General features: G+C 38.3%; 2 protein-coding genes across 3 annotated transcripts; one reads left to right on the top strand and one right to left on the bottom strand.

Moving 5' to 3' along the window:
• Nucleotides 1–1113: 1113 nt before the first annotated feature.
• LOC114479672 (E3 ubiquitin/ISG15 ligase TRIM25-like) lies at nucleotides 1114–6778 on the top strand. Of its 2 annotated transcripts, XM_028473473.1 has the most exons (8): nucleotides 1114–1232; nucleotides 1361–1637; nucleotides 1712–2029; nucleotides 2227–2319; nucleotides 2393–2471; nucleotides 2556–2642; nucleotides 3612–3668; nucleotides 4585–6778. In XM_028473473.1, exons 2-8 carry the CDS (start codon nucleotides 1377–1379, stop codon nucleotides 5115–5117), a joined length of 1428 nt encoding a protein of 475 aa, XP_028329274.1. In that variant the 5' UTR covers nucleotides 1114–1232; nucleotides 1361–1376; the 3' UTR covers nucleotides 5118–6778. The 2 variants fall into 2 exon arrangements, with proteins under 2 accessions (XP_028329274.1, XP_028329275.1); XM_028473474.1 differs by lacking the exon at nucleotides 3612–3668.
• tox4a (TOX high mobility group box family member 4 a) lies at nucleotides 6078–17788 on the bottom strand. The gene is made up of 9 exons (XM_028473472.1): nucleotides 17517–17788; nucleotides 17269–17334; nucleotides 13888–14187; nucleotides 13097–13342; nucleotides 11327–11665; nucleotides 11006–11086; nucleotides 9530–10204; nucleotides 6773–6909; nucleotides 6078–6682 (listed from the first exon to the last, which is right to left on the bottom strand). The coding sequence occupies exons 1-9, from the start codon at nucleotides 17619–17621 to the stop codon at nucleotides 6625–6627; spliced, it is 2007 nt and encodes a 668-aa protein (XP_028329273.1). The 5' UTR covers nucleotides 17622–17788; the 3' UTR covers nucleotides 6078–6624.
• Nucleotides 17789–19682: the final 1894 nt, after the last annotated feature.

Raw genomic sequence — 19682 nt, 5'->3', positions numbered from 1 at the left:
AAATGTATTTTTGCAAAATAAAGTCGGGCTTGGATGTTTTTCTTTGTAAAAAAAAGGTTTCCGTCTTGCCACCCTACCCCATAGCCCAGACATATGAAGAAGACGGGAGACTGTTGTCACATTTACTACACAGCCAGTACTTGCCAGAAATTTCTGCAGCTCCTTCAATGTTGCTGTGGCCTCTTTGCAGCCTCCCTGACCAGTTTTCTTCTCGTCTTGTCACTAATTTTGGACGGACGTCCTGTTCTGAGCAAAGTCACTGTTGTGCTATATTTTCTCCATTTGATGATGACTGTCTTCACTGTGTTCCATGTTATATTTAATTCTTTTGTACCCTTCACCTGACTGATATCTTTGAACAATGAGATCCCTCTGATGCTCTGGAAGCTCTCTGCGGACCATGGCTTGTGCTGGAAGATGTGGCTACAAAAATGTCATGAAAAGCTAGAACAGCTGAACTTTATTTGAGGTTGATTAGAGGCACTTTAAATGGTGACAGGTGTGTGCTGGCTCCAATTTAACATGAGATTGAATGCGATTGGTTAAATCCGAACACAGTGCCGTCCCCAGTTATAAGAGGCTGGGCATACTTTTGCAACCTCATTCTCTCAGTTTTTTTATTATTACTTCATCTTCAGTTTGTTTTTCAATTGCATTGTAAAGGTTATAGGTCACATTAAAGGTGAAAAAAGTTGCAAAATTATTTATAAAAAAATAAATAAATAAATAAAAAAATAAAATCTTGGTGTCTTTTTTTTACGTCACAAAAACCTTGCATATATAATAGAAGAGAAAAAAAACTACACAAGGATTCTATGTTAAAAAGTACATGGGGACAGAATAAACTACTTAATTTTTTTGTACTTTAAAAAAAAAGAAAAAAGATTCTTAGGGGAGTTTGAATTTACTTAAATTATTTCAATCTCACTTGAAAAGAAGGGAGTGTTGCACACATTTCTTTTTTCTTTTCCAAAATTAAACCAAATACAACATTATCTTCTGAAACAGTAAAGGTTTTTACACATGTGAAATAAAAACGTGGTCTGGTGAATATTTTCCCTTCCGTTCTGTACATTGTTTTGATTCTCGTTGCATGGAGAGTGGACTTCCTGAATAGGCTCCGCCCCTCCAGGAAGTACAAAAACAAACTCAGGTTTGCTTTCATTTCGCACCATGTGAGTGTGAAAGAAAGCTTAAAATCAACAGAACTCCTTCATCTCTTTGCTTTCAGGGTAAGAAAACGATTTTTTTAAACTTTTATTTAGGTGTTTATATTAGTTTAGAACCAAACAGCAGACTGAGAGCTTCACAAACTTTACCACAAAACTCACATTTCTGTTGTTGTTGTTGTTGTATGTAGTGAGAGACGGAGTTATATGATGGATGAAGCAGAGAAAACCCGTCTGGAGGAGATGCTGATGTGTCCAGTGTGCCATGATATATTCAAGGACCCTCGACAGCTGCCTTGTGGACACAGCATGTGTTTGGATTGTCTGGAGAACCTGATGGATCATTCATTTGATGCTCCTTTCCGCTGCCCAGACTGCAGGGCACACTTTGGACAAGTGATCGGGATCCAGAGGAGCTACACGTTGACTAACATCGTAGAAGATTTCAGGATCAACCGGCAGATAAAGGTACTATCACATATACAGATGTTAAAATCTAATAATATGCACTTATCGCTTGTTTTTTGTTGTTGTTGTTGCAGGAACAGCAGACAAAGTGTGTGTACTGTGACTACTGCAGAGACACTCAAACCACGGCTGTAAAAACGTGTCTGAAATGTGAAGTGTCACTGTGCCACGAGCACGTCAGGGACCACCAGGAGCTGCCCGTGTTCACCGGACACCCCCTGATCGAGCCTTTAAGTGACTTGATGGAGAGGAAATGCCCTCAACACGAGGACCAGGTGCTGAAGTTCTACTGCAGCTCGTCCCGTCGCTACATCTGTAACATCTGCGCTTTGGAGAGCAAACAGCAGAACGCTGCCACTGAGGTGTCCGGTGTCCTCAGAAGACAACTGACTGTGAGTAGATCCAACTCTAAATGTCAGTAAACAAACATGCTATAGAATAGAATGGAAGACGGTGGACAACAACTGGTTCTTTGCTTGAGGAGGAAACTGGATTTTCCAGTTCCTCAGAAACTTCCTGACTCATTCACTGGATTTAACTGAGTCGTCCTGATTCACAATGAAACCTGTGTGTGTTGTTTGTTGAACAGGAATTCCTGGACCAGAAGTTTAACACACTCACAGAACAAATGGCCGAATCCAGGGATTTTCTCAAAAGAGTGCACATCAACATTCAGCACCAAGTGTGTCTCGTCTTCATCTTTCATTTCAATCATTCCATGTTTCAGAACTTTTTCTAATGAAGTATTTTCTCAGATGATGAATCCAGCAGCTTTGACACACAACGGAGTGACCGTCGTCCTGCTCTTCCTTTGGTTCATAGTTTTGTATTACGGTAAGGGGGGTTTTTTTTTTTCCTCTTGACTAATGTTCCCTTTCCATTACTGACAATCTAATCTTGTGTGACTTTGTTCTCAAGCCTATAGCTTCTCTGTGGAAAACCAGATGCTGACAGAAGAGCTGAAGAAGCAGCAGAACGGGGACTACATCTTATCCGGCATGGCAGGTTAGACACAGCAAACATCTCATTGTGATCCATTAAAACGACTGAAATATTCAACAAAGGCTCATCCCACAATAAAAGCGTTACAAACGGTAACTTCAGTACATTTATTGTCGAGAAATGTTCCTAAAACAAATAAAAAAATATGAACCATTGTGTAAATTATCAAATAATGCAGTTGTTGATTGCCCAGTCCCTCCAAATTCATAAATTCAAGGAAATTGAATAGTATTTGCAGAAATCACTATTGTGCCATGTCCAGAGGTGAAAAAAATGAATTACAAATACTCACGTTACTGTAATTGAGTTGCTTTTATGGGTATTTTTTGAGTATATTTCTAAATCAGTCATTTTACTTGTACTTAAGTACGTTTTAATTCATTACATTTCTACACCCAACCGTTACTGAGTAAATCAATATTTTTTGGACACTGTGAAACTACAAAAAAATTAAATGACCAGACAACAATCAAATGCATCACATTATAACCGACCAATCAGATTAAACGTAATGCACCATGCCAAAACAGCATTGAATGCCGGTTATTATCACAGTTTTAGAATTAGTATATTTGCCTGAGAGGTTTTTTTTTTTTTCTATTATTTTGAATTTAATTCATTGGTGTTATTTTATTTAAAAAATAATTTAATATTGACAAACCTTTTATTTTAAAAAGATGGTTTTGTGGAAAATAAACAAAGTTACAATTGTGCAAGATTTGGTCTCTTTTAAGTTTATACATGAGATGTTTACTGTATGTAAGGGAACCGTGGCAAGATTTATTACCAAAAAATAAACGTGGGGGTGAAAGTAACGAGTAACTTTTACTTAGAGCACTATTTAATTGAGCTACTTTTTACTTGTACTCGAGTACAATTTCAATTAACAGTACTTCTACGTGATTAAGATATTTGTGTTTCATTATAAAAATGTCTAAATGGCTTTCTTCTTTTTTTTTAATTCCTTTGCAGATTTACTTATTGATTATTCAGTGACACGACACAAGCCTTTGAAAAGAGAGACCCAAGGTACAAAGTAACATTATTTATTCTCTTACTTCTACCATGCCATCAATGCAACAATTCATAAAAACAAGTTTGGATGAACAACGGCCGGGCCCGTCGAACGTCTCCGCGCCAAATAGTACGTACAACGTTCCCGAGAATTCAGTCAAATGATCCAGTTCCACCAAGTGAAAAAAATGGGGCCGCCATTCATATATTGGTACAGTATGTGTCAATGATTCAGTACCACCAACTGTCGCAATATTTGACTCACAAATAAATGAGAAAATAGAAATTGCCAAAAAAAAAAAAAGGAGGGTGGGCCCCCGGGCCTTTAATCAAATTGTGCGAGGCATAATCGTAATCTATGTTGAATTACCTTTGGAACAATATATCACGCGACTATGTTCCCATAAATTTGGAAATGACCGGAAATGGGGGGTGGGGTCCCCGGGCCCCATTTAAAAAAAAAAAAAAAAAAAAAAAAGGGTTCTGAGCGTCTCATCAATATCCATTCATAGAGTATTCAGACCAAACTGCATTCCGATCTAACGAGAACTAATGGAGAAGTAGTAATTTGAAAAGTGGGGCCATCTGGCGCCCCCATGACATGTACGGAGTAATGGGCCCCATTTACATATTGGTATGCGCCAATGATTCGATACCACCAACCGTCGTAATATTTGACTGGCAAATAAATGACAAATAGACTTGTTTTTTTTCTTTTGGGGCCCCAAATCAAAAATCGGGCTCTGAGCGTTGATGTGTACACATCCATAGATTATACTTACCAAATTTCAGCCCGATCCGTTCACGAATAACAGAGGAATAGTGATTTTAACTAGTAACAAAGTGAGCGGTGTTTTGAGTCCGGTAGCCTGGCCTAAAAACAAACAAAAAGGGTTTAAAAGTTGAAACAATGATGTATCTCTTCTTCCAGCACTCCTCTGGTTGGACATGAACACCGTCAGTCCCTTCCTCAGAGTCTCTGCTGATCTACAAACAGTGGAGAGCGTCCTAACAAAGATAGATTACCCTATCAGCGAGGGACGCTTTAATGAAACCCCACAGGTGCTCTCCTACCACTGCTTCTCCTCCGGGACCCACATCTGGGAGGTGGAGGCCGAGGGCCACTGGGACGTCGCCGTTTCCTACCAAAGCATCCAGAGAAAGAGCCGAGTCAGCAGCAGATTTGGACACAACGCAAAGTCCTGGAGCCTTTCACATGACGGCAAAGGCGGCCTGTTTGTTTACCACGACAACATCCAAACCTCTGTAGCTGTGGTGCTAAAGAGCAGCCGGATAGCAGTGGTGGTTAATTTTGATAAAGGCAGCATTTTGTTCAGTGCTGTGGACTACACCAGCACAATACTGCACCAGTTTAACACTGAGCTGACTGGACCTGTGTGTTTAGGTCTGGGTCTGCATGCTGTGGTTCCTACAAGCAGAGCGTCTGTTGTTAAAGCTGCGTGAAGGAAACTGTATATGAGGACATGTAAGATTAATACATCTGAGGGATCGCCAAATCACCACCTCGACACATCTACATTTATAGCCATGTGCGAACAAAAATCCTCCCTAATTCTTACAGTGGTTTAATGTTTTATTATGTATTCTCAAAAATACAGCAATTTTTTTTTTCCAATCGTCTGGTCACCAAACTGAGGATTCTCAAATCTTTCTCCTACCGCTCCTATTTTCTTTTTCCGAACATCTTTGTCCGTGTACTTTTATATCAGACATGGGCAACAGGTGACTGAAAAATACACAAAACAAAAGCAAGAATACATTAAAACAATAGAGAGAATTACAACACTGTAGGAAAATACAGAAAAGGACAAGAAAAAACATAGAAAATACTACAAAAACACACAAAACTACTATAAAAATGATTTTAACAACACTGATTCACAAAATAACTCAAAATACACAAAAAGACAAGAAAAACACAAAAGAAAATCACACCGCAAACACTGTATTAAAAAACAGGCAAAACGACAACAGAAGTACACAATATGACCCCCAAAAATATAAATTTTACAGGAAAATACACAAAAGGACAACAGAAAAATATACAAAATTACAGAAAATGACAACTGAAGTACACAAAAAGACAAGAAATGACACCACAAATCCACAGTACTAACAGTCAAAACGACAACAAAAATACAAAAAAAAGCAAAAGTAAGAAATACACAATGACTAAAAAAAAACATTTACATTTTATAGGGAAAAAGGACAACAGAAATGCACAAAATGCAATAATAACAAGCAAGACAACAACAAACATGCAATAAATACCAGAAAAACACAAAAATTCTAAACTCTTTGTTTCCTGTATTAACACTCAGATTGGTCATTGTTATGTAAACAACAGGAAGCAAATCTTATTAATGGAGCACACAATTCCAGACAAGAAATGTTAAAACTAGAAGAATTTGGTCCATTTATTAAGAAAACATTAGGCATTCCTCAACATTTCTCTGATCAGATTAGTATTTTTATTTTATACAGTAAACAAAGGCATTTTTTGATCCTCAAAGGCCACCATCTGCTGTGGGGTTGTTTAACATAAAAGTAAAACACTGAAAACTACTAAAGCACAAAGATCAATGTAAAAAAAACAATAACAAAACACACACAAAAGACACTAATTAAAAAAAAGAACATTTGTCCAAACCTGACCTTTTCCAACCATTTATACAAAGTGTAATGACAAATAGTGGGTATCTTGTCTAGCTGCCAGTTTATATAGATTTACATCAAACTAAAAAAGGTAATTTCCTAATTTCATAGTTTAGTACCCAGTCACCCACACTGGTGACAGACATGATGAAGTAACACCAGCATGGACTGGACTGTTCGCTCTCACAAATATTTACAATCAACAGTCCAAACCACCAAAATCTGCTCTCGTTTCAACAAAATGAAATTCATCATCGTCGTGACCCAAAGCTGCTGCTGCTGCTGCTGGTCTTCTTCACTTCACTGTCCCCATGGCCTGGTTCCTGAAGGAGCACCACGCTTTGAAAATATCCCTAAACAACAAAAACACATGTGTATGTTAGGAAGTGTTGATGTGAAATCACACCTGCTGCTGCTGATGATGATGTGGCCCCTCGTCTCACCTGCAGTGTGAGGCCACACACTCGTTACTGCAGTATTCTCTGTCCCAGTCCTCACTCTCCACAGCCAGGTTCCTGCAGCCTGCCCTCACACACACCATCCCAACATCAGGACCGGAGCCGTCCATCTCCATCTCATCCTGAGTACGCGGGACACGAATCAGAAACGTATTCAGAAGGTGTACACATTTATGTTTCCTCACTGCTTAATACGAGGTGGTATCGTAAATGATGAGTGGATGTAACGAATTAAAAAGAAGGTGAAAAAAGTCTCTGTAAATGTTTAATTTAAAAATGGGATCACAACAAGAAAAGGGTTGGGAACCACTGCCATGATGACATTGTTCTGATAAAGATAAAACACTGACACAATCTTTAAAATTTCTACACATTGTGATTGTAATTTGCTCTTAACGTTCAAAGTAGATGCAAGATTAACGTCGAAATGGTCAGATAAAATACATTTTGTGAGTTCTCTGCACATTTAACCCATCCTCAGGGATGGGTTAAATGTGCAGAGGACAAATTCCATGTGTGTAATAACATTACATGGCCAATTAAAGGCGAAAGCCCCGATTTATGAATTTTAAGATTTAAGATAAAAACATCTTGTTCATCTGACTCCGGGGGTGGTTAGGGCTCGATACGCTGATGCTTCTCTATGTCCCTTTCAAGTTTTTATTTGAGCAGGACAATCAACTGAGATTATGGACCTAATTAAACGTCAATCCTCTCTTACTGTTTTTTTTTCTTTTTTAATGTCTCCAAATAAAGAGAACAAATCAGGTAGAATTGTTCCTTTTATGTAACTCCCCATGGTTTCTCCTAGTACCTACAGCTATCTTGCAAAAAACGGTGAAAGAAAAAAATCGATTTGGGGATATATTGTGATATTTCACAGCTTGATTATTATATCCATTCAAAAAATGTCTAAATAGATTTTTTTTTTTTTTATTGTTTTTTTTTGGCTGAACTCAAAACACCACTCACTTTATTCTTGTTGTTGTTGTTGTGTACACTAGTTAAAATCGCTACTCCTCTGTTATTCGTGAACGAATCGGGATAAAATTTGGTTGTTATAATCTATGGATGTGTACGCATCCACGCTCGGAGCCTTTTTTTTTTTTTAATTTCCGATAATTTCCAAATTTATGGGAACATAGTCGTGTGATATATCATTTCAAAGGTAATTCAGCATAGATTACGATTATATCTCGCACAATTTGATTAGGGACCCGGGGGCCCACCCCCCTTTTTTCTGCAATTTCCATTAAAGTCGTTTTCTCATTTATTTGTGAGTCAGTTTGCGACAGTTGGAGGTACCGAATCATTGACACATACCAATATATGAATGGGGCCCATTACTCCGTATGTGTCACGGGGGCGCCAGGGCCCCCATTTTTCAATGACTACTCCTTTGTTAATGCTTGTTGAATAGGGCTGTAATTTGACATGGATATTCCATAAGCGGATGTCAAGAGCCTCTCTGAGACCTTTTTTTAGTAGGTGGAACCGAGTCATTTGACTGAACTCTTGGGAACGTGGTAAGTGCTGTTCGGCATGAAGACGTTCCGCGGGCCCTTCTGTAGTTCATCCAAATTGTTTAATAAAAATCAAAAAATCACATTTGCATGGCTCCCTCACTAGGTGTCAGTGAACCACATCAGAACTCGTTAAACTACTTCACTCCTCAATGCATTTTAGCTTAAAAGTGTATTGCACTTTATTCTGGCCACTTTTATAGATATCTGGTTACTTTTTTTTCATTAACAACTTAACAGAATCAGAATCTGTTGCAGAAGCAAAAGTTAAACTTTTTGAATAATGTAATTTGACAGTTTGATAAACATACCATTTGTCTTTTTTAATATTTGTACTTGAATTACAGTTAGTTACCATTTACTACTTCTTGCAGGTTTTTTTTAAAATGAAATAAATTGTATTCCACACCATTTTGTACTGGTAAAGGTGAAATTTGTAATTGCTGATATTGCGATGTATATTGTATTGTTTAGTATCAGGATATATTGTAACATGACATGCAAATTGTGAATCGTATCATTTTGTCAGATTCATGGCAATGCACACCGCTAATTGCAACAAATGAGTCACTATTTCATTTTATAACCTTTCAAACACACGTTTAAATGACTACGTTGACATAGGGCTGGGCAATATGGACCAAACGATATAATCTTGATATTTTTAACTCAATAAAGTCTTATCAGAAAAACAATTCTGGGTTAAATTTGCTGATGTAAAATGCCACACATACACATTTATTAACAAACAGCTGCACAATATATGCCACTTTTGGCTTTTTCTCCTCTAAAAGACAGCACGTGTGAGTGAATTATTTTGTGTGGCTTGTTTAGTCTGAGTTAGGATGCATTTAAAAATCAATCTAACTGTGATTTTCATAATGTTCTGAGAAGTAGTGAAAGCAGCAACTGCTAAAACGAGTATTTTAATACAAAATAAGCTATAAAAATATATCTCAGAAATATGGAAAAATTGTAAAGGGCACTGCTTGACTGTAGTCTAAGAATAATATTAAATACTTGTATGATTGTGCAATTGTGTAAATATGAACAAGTAAAAAAAAAAGAAAGAAAGATATATCATGATATAGGCGATATTGTCTTTTTCTTAATCACTAAAATAGAAAACTCAAAATATCTTGAATCTCGATATATTGCCCAGCCCAACAACAATACTTGTGAAAATAATAATCAAAGCCATGCAAATTTGAAAAGTCACCTCTTCAGTAACCGTGTCGTCTTCTGCTTGTGCCAGTGTTTGAACAGGATTCACCACCTGCACTGCCACTATAGGTGTAGACTGATGGGGTATAGACGTAGCTGCTGCACTGGAGACGATGATGGGCAGGGCTTCTTTATCCTGAATGGAGGCAGGAACGATCTTTATCTGAAGTGGAGGTGGAGGTGTGGCGCTCACCATGGCAGGGTTGCCCGGTGCTGCCGACCCCTCCCGGGGTTTAGCTTGTAAAGGCGGAGGTGCTGGTGCCATCTGCTGGAGTCGTGGAGGAGGGGGTGCGTTCTGCATCTGCTGCAGCGGTGGAGGCTGACGTGAGGCTCCAGAGAGCAGCAGGTTGGGCTGCAGGGCGTGGACGCCCCCCTGCAACAGTGTGACCACCTGCCCCGCCCCCTGCAGGATGTGCTTTGGTATGATTATCTTGGTGACGATGTGGCCAGGAGGAGCGGCGGGGGCGAGGGGGGGTTTCTTTGCACCTGTGCGGGAACGTGTGGTCACCTCTGGGACGTCCAGAATGATGTTGGAAGCACAAATGTTGGTGATGGTGTTTTCCTCCGTTGTGCCGTTTGCCTTTTCCTGTGCAGTGGGCGGGGCTACTGAAGTCTGGGTAACGACAGGTGAAGGGGGGGAAAGGGCCGTGTCCATTTCCTCCACTGAAGGCTGGGATGAAATAAAAACCAGGAAATAAGAAAAGTATAAAAAATTCACTCAACTGGAACTTAAAGCAGCTGCTATTTTTTTGTTATATCAGATAAATCAGAAGTACTTTATTTACTTTATTTATTGGAAGTCACTTTGTTTTTGGGGGGCAATCTAGGGGTGCCCCTATCTGATATCGATATCGGTCCGATATCAGCCTGAAAACGAATATCGGATTAAAATGTATTATTATTTTTTTGTAATTAATTTTATTCATATGTAGATAACTGTAGATATTATGATGAAGGTTAAAATGTATGTAACTAATTGTTTAATAATAAATGGGTCAGTTTTTCTCATACCTACTGTTGCTGACTATTGTTCTGTTTGAGTAACATCACTTGATCAAGTCTTTTCTAACATTCCACACTACAAAATAAGTAGTTGTGTTTTTATTTTAAAAAAAAAATACAAGTATGTATGATTTGTGCTGATATCGTATCAGATCAATATTGGTATCGGCAGATACGCAAGGCTGCAATATCGGTATCATATCGGAAATGGAAAAGCTGTATCGGGACATCACTAGGACAAACCTAAGAAATCACGGTAAGAATGAAGTAAAACCACTTCTATGCATCCATCTAGGGGACTCCACATCCCACAATGCAATGCACAAAACTTCTCCGACAATGTCAATATTAAATCTACGTCTTTTTTTCGAGCAAATCTTTGCTTTAATGATGGATGAGGCCTACACTATATATTTATCTGATTAAAATCTTTGTCTCCAACAGCTTTAAAGTAAGGCCATGAGCATACCTGTGAGAGCTGGTTCGCTCTGTAAGCAGCAAGAGCTTTTAAATACTCTTTTTTGGCAATTTCGGTCTTCTTCTTATACACCTGAAAGACAAATCAAGTATATCTGTTGCAAATACATCCATTTTCTCAAAGACATCCTTGTATTTCATCATAACAACACAAGTGGGATGAAACATCAAAATAATGTTATCAAAATTAGCTGAGGTTTCATGTGTGTGAAAATAAACTGTTCTGCCATCTTCTGAGAACCAATAACTGACATCAAGTCTTCAAGGCGTTAAAGAAACTTTAATGAGGAATGTCACTCCCACATCCACTTACCTGCTTCTGCTCCTCAGCCAGACTGTCCCACATGGACGCCACGATCTTGGACACTTCCCCGAAAGAGGCGTTGGGATTCTGACCTTTAATGGCAGCCTGGGTGTCTCTAAAGAACAAAGCGTATGCAGAAACTGGCTTCTGCGGCTCGTTGGGGTCCTTCTTCTTACGACCCCTTTTGGCCCCTGCTGCTGCACTCGCTAAGGCCAAAGAGGTGGGCTTCCCCCCGCCTCGCCTGGCTGTGGACGTAGACATGGAGGACTGCAGGGCTTGGTGGGAGGACAACTGGAATGGGACGTTGGAAGAAGACAGAGACATGGGCGAGTCCACAAGGACACTCCTCTGTGGGAGGGAGAGAGAGAGCAATAATAAGTTGGAACGTCCATAACACTGCAGTAAATCATCTAAATAATGGTTTATTATTTTGTGCATTAAATTTGTGGTTACTTACAAATAAAGTGATATAAATAAAATGAAATGTTTGACAGCTTTCATCCATTTTTCCTTCCAGACACACCACCTTGTTGTGTTTCACCTTGTTGTGTTTCCCACACACAAGTTCACAAAACATGTTTGGTTCTCACAGGCAATGTCAGACAATCTCATAACAATCCCTTTGCATTTGTTTATGTAGTTAGCCAATAGCAGTCTTCCTTGGTTACTACTGTAAGAGATGTGTGCTATTACTGTGTGGGGGCCACTCTTTATTTTTTCTTCATGCCAGAAGCTCTAGAACAGGGGTGTCAAACTTATTTTAGTTCAGGGGCCAAAAACGGAGCTGTTTATCTTAATTGTGCCGCAGATTTTAGGCAGGAAAATTAGGAATTTTAAACATTATTGTGCTCTAGTTTGCACTTCCACGTATAAAAAAAAATGATAAAATATATACGGCACTGATAATATTAAAACAATAAGTGATACATATCAATCCATGCAGGATCTTCACTTTAAATTCTTTAGATTTTGTGGCCAAATTGTATGTAATTTGGGTAAATTTTGTGGAATAATTTGAACTGCAGGATTTTGAAAAAAAAAAAATGCAGTTCCTTTAACAATTTCAGATAAAAAAATTACTGCCATCATGTAATATAAGCGTGGGGGAAAATGTGATCCCTGCTAATATAGTGCAGTTTCATTGAATCTGTGAATTATTTTGGAGATCTCGAGCTGATGACCAGCTGAGTTAGTTGGTAATTCACACAATGATTCATGGTTTCTCTGACTTTTTCACTTTCTCGTGCAGGCCAAATTGGATGCTGTAAGGGGCCAAATTTGGCCCCCGGGCTTTGAGTTTGACATATGTGCTCTAGAACAAACTATGCAAAAGATTTTTTGGTCAATTTTTGACTTTATTTTTATCAGACATTGTGCGTGCTCGGAGAATTTCCATAACATTTCATCTTAAAGCTACATTTCTGTAGCTTTAGTTTGAAGGGATGCTATGATAATTCTTTTTTCATATTGAAAAACACAGATACAACCCTGAAAAAGCAATAAGATAAACTTGCATAGCTGTCATGATGAATTCATGTTAGGTGTGGGATACATATGTATGTGTATATACGTATATATGCATGTGTGTATCCATAAAATGAAGAGTCCGTCCTTAAGACTGCTCTACTGTAAAGTGTCTTGAGATACCATTGGTTATGATTTGGCGCTATACAAATAAAAGATTGATTGATTGATTGACAAAAACGCTGCAATATATACCATTTGATAGCAATTGAAGACAAGGTAAAGAAGATACATCTTTGAATTAGCGCTGCTAACCTTGAAGTCGTCCATGTCCTCATCCTGTAAGGAACCAGCAGGAGAATGAGTGGCAGACAGTGACAGTTCTGGCGTTTCTGAATGATGACCAATGTTTTCACTTCCAAGTCCTAACGCGAGCTCTGATTGGTTAATAGTCGTGAGCTGACTGCTTCCCAAAAGGCTGTGGCCGATTTCGCCGAGCTGCACGTCGATGGTCATTGGGGATGAACTGCTGAAATGAGAACCACTGGCGTTTCCCAGCTCCTGTGGGAAGCATTAGGAAGACCAATATTAACCACAGTATTAAGGACAAGTAGTGCTGGGCAATAAAGCAATAACAATATAAATCGCGACACAGATGTGATCAATATCAATCGAAAATACTGTATGTGCAATAGTACGTTCAATAATTTCACTGAACTCCATTAGAAAAACATATTTATTACTTTATTATAAAATTATCATTTACAAAAATACAAAATACTTTGCACATTTTGAATGATTAAATATTCTTTAATAGTCTATATTTGCACATTGACACGTGTTTGTTTATTTGTCAGTTTTTTATCTGTTTTTTTCCCAAAGTTGTGTTAACTGTTTGTTAAAAAAAATACATTTTAAAATAAAATTACTTGCAATCGGCCTTTTCTTCTCTTGGTCTTTATTTTTAATAGGAGTTAAAAAAAAAAACTTGTCAATAATTATCAATATCAACTGATATGAAAGACTTGTATTACAATACATTTTCCAGCCTGAACAAATAGTGAAACCAGTTCAATATTTGTGATTCTTTAAGTAATTGTCCTTACTAGAGCAGATGAGCTCAGAAGAGCCCCGCCCCCAGCCTGACCCATGGCCCCCAGGTTGAGCTGCTCCAGGCCTTGAGACCCAGAGTTGACAAAAGTGGAAGCAAAGGAAGGATCGTTGGCCTCAACAACCAGATTACTGACGAGGCTGCGGGAGCCTGATGGCCCCGCTGTACCGTCCGTCCCATCTGTGAGCTCAAAGTGGGGGACGGCATCAGTAATGCTGAGCACGGAATCTGGATCGAGGGAGATGGGAGGAATCTCAAAGACTTCATCTCCGAGGCTGGGAGTATGGAACGTCTGCTGTGGGAGGGAGAGATGAAAAGGTTCAGAGACAGATGAAGTAACACAGATCCCCATAAACGTTTCCCATAAATCTACAGCGAGCAAAGATGGGCAACTTTATCACAGCGAGGGCCACAAAAATGTGATTGTATCTGATCCGAGGGCCACATTATCAACATTCATGTCAAAAAAAAAAAAATTTTATATAGCGCTTTATCACCACACTGAAGCAGTCTCAAAGCGCTTTACATAACAGCTCATTCACTCAATCACTCTCACATTCACACACCAATGGGACAGGACTGCCATGCGAGGCACTAGTCGACCACTGGGAGCAACTTAGGGTTCAGTGTCTTGCCCAAGGACAATTCGACACATAGTCAGGTACTGGGCTCGAACCCCCAACCTCTCGATCAGAAGACGACCCACTACCACCTGAGCCACGGTCGCCAGCATTTAGAATAATGACCCATGTGAACATTAATACAGGGGAAAAAAGGTTTTGTCTTTTTTTCTGTCTTTGTCAGTTTTTAGTCATTATGTGTGTTTTTGTTATTTTTCGTGTTGGGATTTGAGCCAAAGACGCATCACCTGAATACTGATCATAGGAGAAAGTCCTTTGTTTTGCATTTTTATTTGAACAAAGTTTTTTGTTACAACTTTTTAATACAGCCTGTCGGATTAATCGATTTTAGCCATCACCGATAGTGGGTGTATTTTTTCTGCTGTGTATTGTTTCTGATGTTCTGTGCTGTTCTCTCTGCCACTTTTGAATCAACAATATTTACAAAATGGCAACATTGGGGAATGTGCATTAATTCATTGTTTACGGTAATAGTTTGCCTTTTTTATTCATCCATGTTTACTGTTTTTGATTTGAGCAACTTTATTTTACTTTTCCTTATTCCATTGTATTCTAGAAATGCACTCTTCTTTACTGCCTTTTTTTAAATGTATTTATCAGTGGTTTTCCAGTCTTTATGTTGACAGTGTTACTGAATAAAGTTCCTTATTTATCAGTAGTAACTTTGTTTGTTTGTCTTCTTCTTCTTTCTTGGTTATTGGTGTGTTTCAATCAACTTGAATAGCTGCATATCACCAGCTACTGTACATGTTTTATTTCATGACTATTATAAGAATATGAGTTCATGTACAGTATATGTCCTGTTTACATCAATGTTTTTATTTAATCTATTAGTCGATTTATAGTTTATCTGCAGATACATCAGGTTATCGTCCCTAAACAATCTATTTTGGTTGGGCTATACTTTTTAATAATGCCTTTGCTGCTATAAACTTCAGATTTGAGTGCTAAATTAATCTTTCAAAATGTCATAATTGTTCTTTTGAACCACAAGTCCTTGTCTCTATTAACCTGTTCACCAACTGATGCTATATACAGCTATTCACTTTGCTACTAAACCTGGGCAATATGCCAAGAATCAAGATTTGTGTTTGAAAATTAAGAAAATTACAATATCACCTAGATATATCTTTATTTAATAGCTTGTTTTTCAATAAGATACTCGCTTAAGGGGTCGCTGCTTTCGCTACTTCTCAGAAAAGCATGAAAATCACAGTTAAATGGATTGCTAAGTGTGTCCTAACCCAAGACCAACCCCTAAACAAGCACCTAGGGTCGTAACATTCACTCAACTCCCGATACTGGGTTCACGATACAATTCTCTCACGATTTATTTTACAAAATGAGACTGTAGACAAATGATGACTGAAAAATATTCCTTTACTTTTATTGGGAAAAAAAATAGAAAATACTGTACTATTTGCCTTTATCTTTCATTGTCAAAAGAATCCCTTGATAAACTATTCAAAACAATGCAATTTAACTAAAAATAAATCCTGAATGAAATAAATAAAAGAATTATACAAATGAAGAAGCCTATTAATTTAAATTCTGGTTCTATAGTAAACAATACAAAACTGCATAATAGTTCCTTTTCTTTTTAAAAGTGCAACTGAAAAAGTATTTTGTGCCTTAACAATTGGACTTTAAAAAAAAAAAGTCAGTGTACTGTATTTACATCAGATATTTGTTTTCGACAAGCAGAAGGTGTTGGTAACCCAGTGGTCGGCTGGCATGCAGCTATTCTAGCAGTGAAGAAGAGATGTTATGTGCTAGCAGACAGAGCTAATTGAAAAACGTGACTTGTACTGATATTCAAGTAATATTACAGATATTCTTTCGGTGATAAAGGGGTAAGGAATTATTTATGAACATGTTTAAAAATAGTAGGCAATTCCGCCCACCGCCTACACTTCTGGACGAATAAATTATCTCCGACATGACGAGTGCTGTTGTTTGTATCAGGCATTTTCTTCCACACTACTTGCTTACAATGAGCTGACCAATCGTGGCAAGGTCAGGTCCAATGTCACTCTCTAAGTTGCTAGTTTGTAATTACAAACAAATGCATGGCTGGATAGATTACTGGAAATGCGCCCTGCAGTTTTGATGCGCGCAATGCACAGCAGCACCAGTAACATGCAAGTGGGGTTGCCAGGTAGGGCCCTAAGCAGCCGCTTAGTCTGCGTATAGGCTGGGCCGGCCATGCCTGGTGCCAACGCTCACATGCGAGTGACTAGTTCAAACAAGAAAAGGATAAATACATAGCGCCCTCTGCTGTTTAATAAAGTACTACGATTCAATTTTCAGAGTATCGATATGAACCGTGACACCTATTAATCGATTTTTAACTGCCTTACGATTAATCTTTACATCCCTGCAAGCCACACTACAGAACGCACTCACACGTGCTGTCCCTTCGAGGAGAAAAAGCCAAAAGTGGTACACATTTTTCAGCTGCTTGTTAATAAATGTGCCTGTGTGGCATTTTACATCTGCAAACTCAACCCAGAATTGTCTGTTTAGTAAAACTTGATTGAGTTAAAAAAAAATATCGAGATTTATATCGTTTATCGCCATTTTGAGGAAAAAATATCGAGATATGAGTTTTGGTCGATATCGCCCAGCCCTACTGTCCACCAGCTAATGTTATCAACAGCTATCAAACTGGTAAATAATGCACTTTGTCACGGTATTTGTGTTTATATGTTGGTCCAGGCAACAGCAAATCTTACCTCTGCAGACAGAAAGGAGTGTCCAGTCCCACCAATGGTCAGATAACTGTCAGTGCCCTCTGCAAACTGGATAAAGTTATCAGATCATTACAGTGTGTATATAGTGTGTGTTCAGCTTCATTGCTACAATGTAGACGGTATGTGTTTAGCTCCGTCGGTATTATGGAGGTGGGGTTTGTGTGTGTGTGCGCTCAGCTCCATCATTACACTAGTGTTAGATGTGTTTCTGCTGTGTTAGTTGTTATTACCTTGTTCTGCTCGGAGTATCCACCAAAACCCTGAGGGTCCAAAAACTCAGAGCCAACACTTTGAGGACAACCGTCCGACAGCTCAGAATAAAAGTTGAGGTCCATAATGAACGGGCCTCACGGTGCTAATGCTACCACAAACTGATGGCTAGCCTTTTTACGAATTTATTTTTCATTTAACAACAATATCTCATTATTGGGTGATAAAAATAAACAGGACTGGGGGACAGTTAGCTCGTTGGAGATAGCCAGCTAGCATAACGCTGCATATGGGCGATGCTAACAGGACGTAAAGAGGGGGAGGGGCTACAGGGGCCGAAACCCCCTTCCTGAAATGTGATTGGTCCCTGCCAAATACAGGATTTTCATTGGGTATTTCAAGGCTGTAGCTACAGTGGGTCAACAATTGCGTCCAAAATAATAATAATAAAAATAATAATAATAATAATAAATAATAATCAATTTAATTGTGTGTGTATTATTATGTACTTTGAACATAAGAAAAAAGGAAATTTATTTAATTGTAAACATGTTCATTTTATACATACACAAGTGTAAATTCAACAAATCTTCTCCCCTCTTTGTAAGCATTCTGTGTGAATTTAAAGAATATATCAAGGGTTTGTCCCTTATTCATACATAACATGCAAAAAAAAAAAAAAAAAAATCAAAACTGTGACAATATACAATATTTTTTGATTGGCTGTAACACTAAAGCTATGCCCAGATAGATATGAGGAGAACCACTGAAGAACTGACCCTGACAGTCCTAATTCATCCCTCAATCTTCTCTGCAGGACTTGGTGGTCAAAGGTGTCGAAGGCTGAGGACAGATCCAAAAGAACTAGAACAGTGCATTTTCCAGAATCAGCAGACATCATAATGTCGCTGGACACTTTCAGTAAAGCCGTTTACGAAGAATGCAGTCTACGGAAACCAGACCAAAACGTCTCATGAACGTTACTTTGATCCAAAAAATATGTCAGCTGATCACAGACCACCTTCTCAAGGATCTTAGACAGGAACGGGAGCTTGGAAATAGGCCTGAAACTGTTGAGATTCGTCGGGTTTAAACCTGCTTTTTTATGTAATGGCTCCACTATGGCACAACAGTGCAGTGTTGGATGTAAGACATATATTTATGAATGGCAGTTAAATTCATAAATCAGACACCATGTAGTTCGCAGGCATTCAACAATCTTTATTAATATTATTACTCACCTTAGTTACAAACGTTACTCAATGAAGACACCTGCTGATCAATATTCATGGGCTTTTTTTTTTTTTAAGGATATTAAAACCACTTTAGTCATTTTTAAAAGCCCTTTGTCCAGTCACTCCTGTAGATTCTATGCAGCTATGCTTTCAACTTATCCTAAGTTACCATGACTACCTGTTAACATTGAGCCGCCCCGGTGGACAATTTTATGAAATAATCTTGTACACCTCAATAGGAATGACGTTTTTGCATTACATTAGTGATCATGGTTATGTTTCAATTCTTCTTAACTCAGATTGTTACAGACGTCAGACATGGACAAGGACAAACACTCATAAAACAGGTGCATTCAGGTCTTTCATTAGATGAACATAGTGTACAAATAGCCTTTGTTATTAATATAATTGTAATCACTATCATAATTAAATATAGCTATCATTATTGTTTTTAACATAATTATTAATATCATTATTGTGGACATACAGAGTGGAAAATTTGGTGAATAATTCTACTTTTGAGATTGTGCAGTACCTCTTACCTGTGTTGATGCGCATGCACCATCTCTGTACCAAGATGGCAGCTTTTTAAGTAAATCCCTGTACAGTCATGTGGCTTCTATTGTGCTATGTCAATAGTCATGATTTGCCAAACCACCTAACGGCAAGGAAGACGTGGAATCAATTCTCAGGTTATAAATACATGAGACCTTTTTGTTACGGAGTTGGGGTGTGCATGTTCTTCTCTTAATTCATTGCTTTTCTCCCAGTCTGTTAGTTTTATTATCCTCCGTTACTCAAGGTGTTTCCTGTTGGCTCTGTGACAGACTGAGGTCCTGTCCATGGTGTACCATGGGTCCGATGTGAGCTGCAAAATTATTTTCTGAACACTAAACTTTTTTTTTAATCAACCTCTTACTTATGACATTCAAACTTCCTCTGACAATCCTA

Source organism: Gouania willdenowi, chromosome 17 (genome assembly GCF_900634775.1).
Source record: "Gouania willdenowi chromosome 17, fGouWil2.1, whole genome shotgun sequence".
In the NCBI taxonomy this organism is placed as follows: Eukaryota; Metazoa; Chordata; class Actinopteri; order Blenniiformes; family Gobiesocidae; genus Gouania; species Gouania willdenowi.
This window is presented reverse-complemented; position numbering and strand designations above follow the sequence as displayed.

Coding starts and splice junctions, on each gene's coding strand:
- LOC114479672 (XM_028473473.1), top strand. CDS start 1,377: ATGATGGATGAAGCAGAGAAAACCCGTCTGGAGGAGATGCTGATGTGT. Junction 2,320..2,392: donor ACATCAACATTCAGCACCAA/GTGTGTCTCGTC, acceptor GTATTTTCTCAG/ATGATGAATCCAGCAGCTTT. Junction 2,643..3,611: donor CATCTTATCCGGCATGGCAG/GTTAGACACAGC, acceptor ATTCCTTTGCAG/ATTTACTTATTGATTATTCA.
- tox4a (XM_028473472.1), bottom strand. CDS start 17,621: ATGGACCTCAACTTTTATTCTGAGCTGTCGGACGGTTGTCCTCAAAGT. Junction 11,087..11,326: donor TGGCTGAGGAGCAGAAGCAG/GTAAGTGGATGT, acceptor TTTGTCTTTCAG/GTGTATAAGAAGAAGACCGA. Junction 6,910..9,529: donor ACGACACGGTTACTGAAGAG/GTGACTTTTCAA, acceptor CCGCGTACTCAG/GATGAGATGGAGATGGACGG.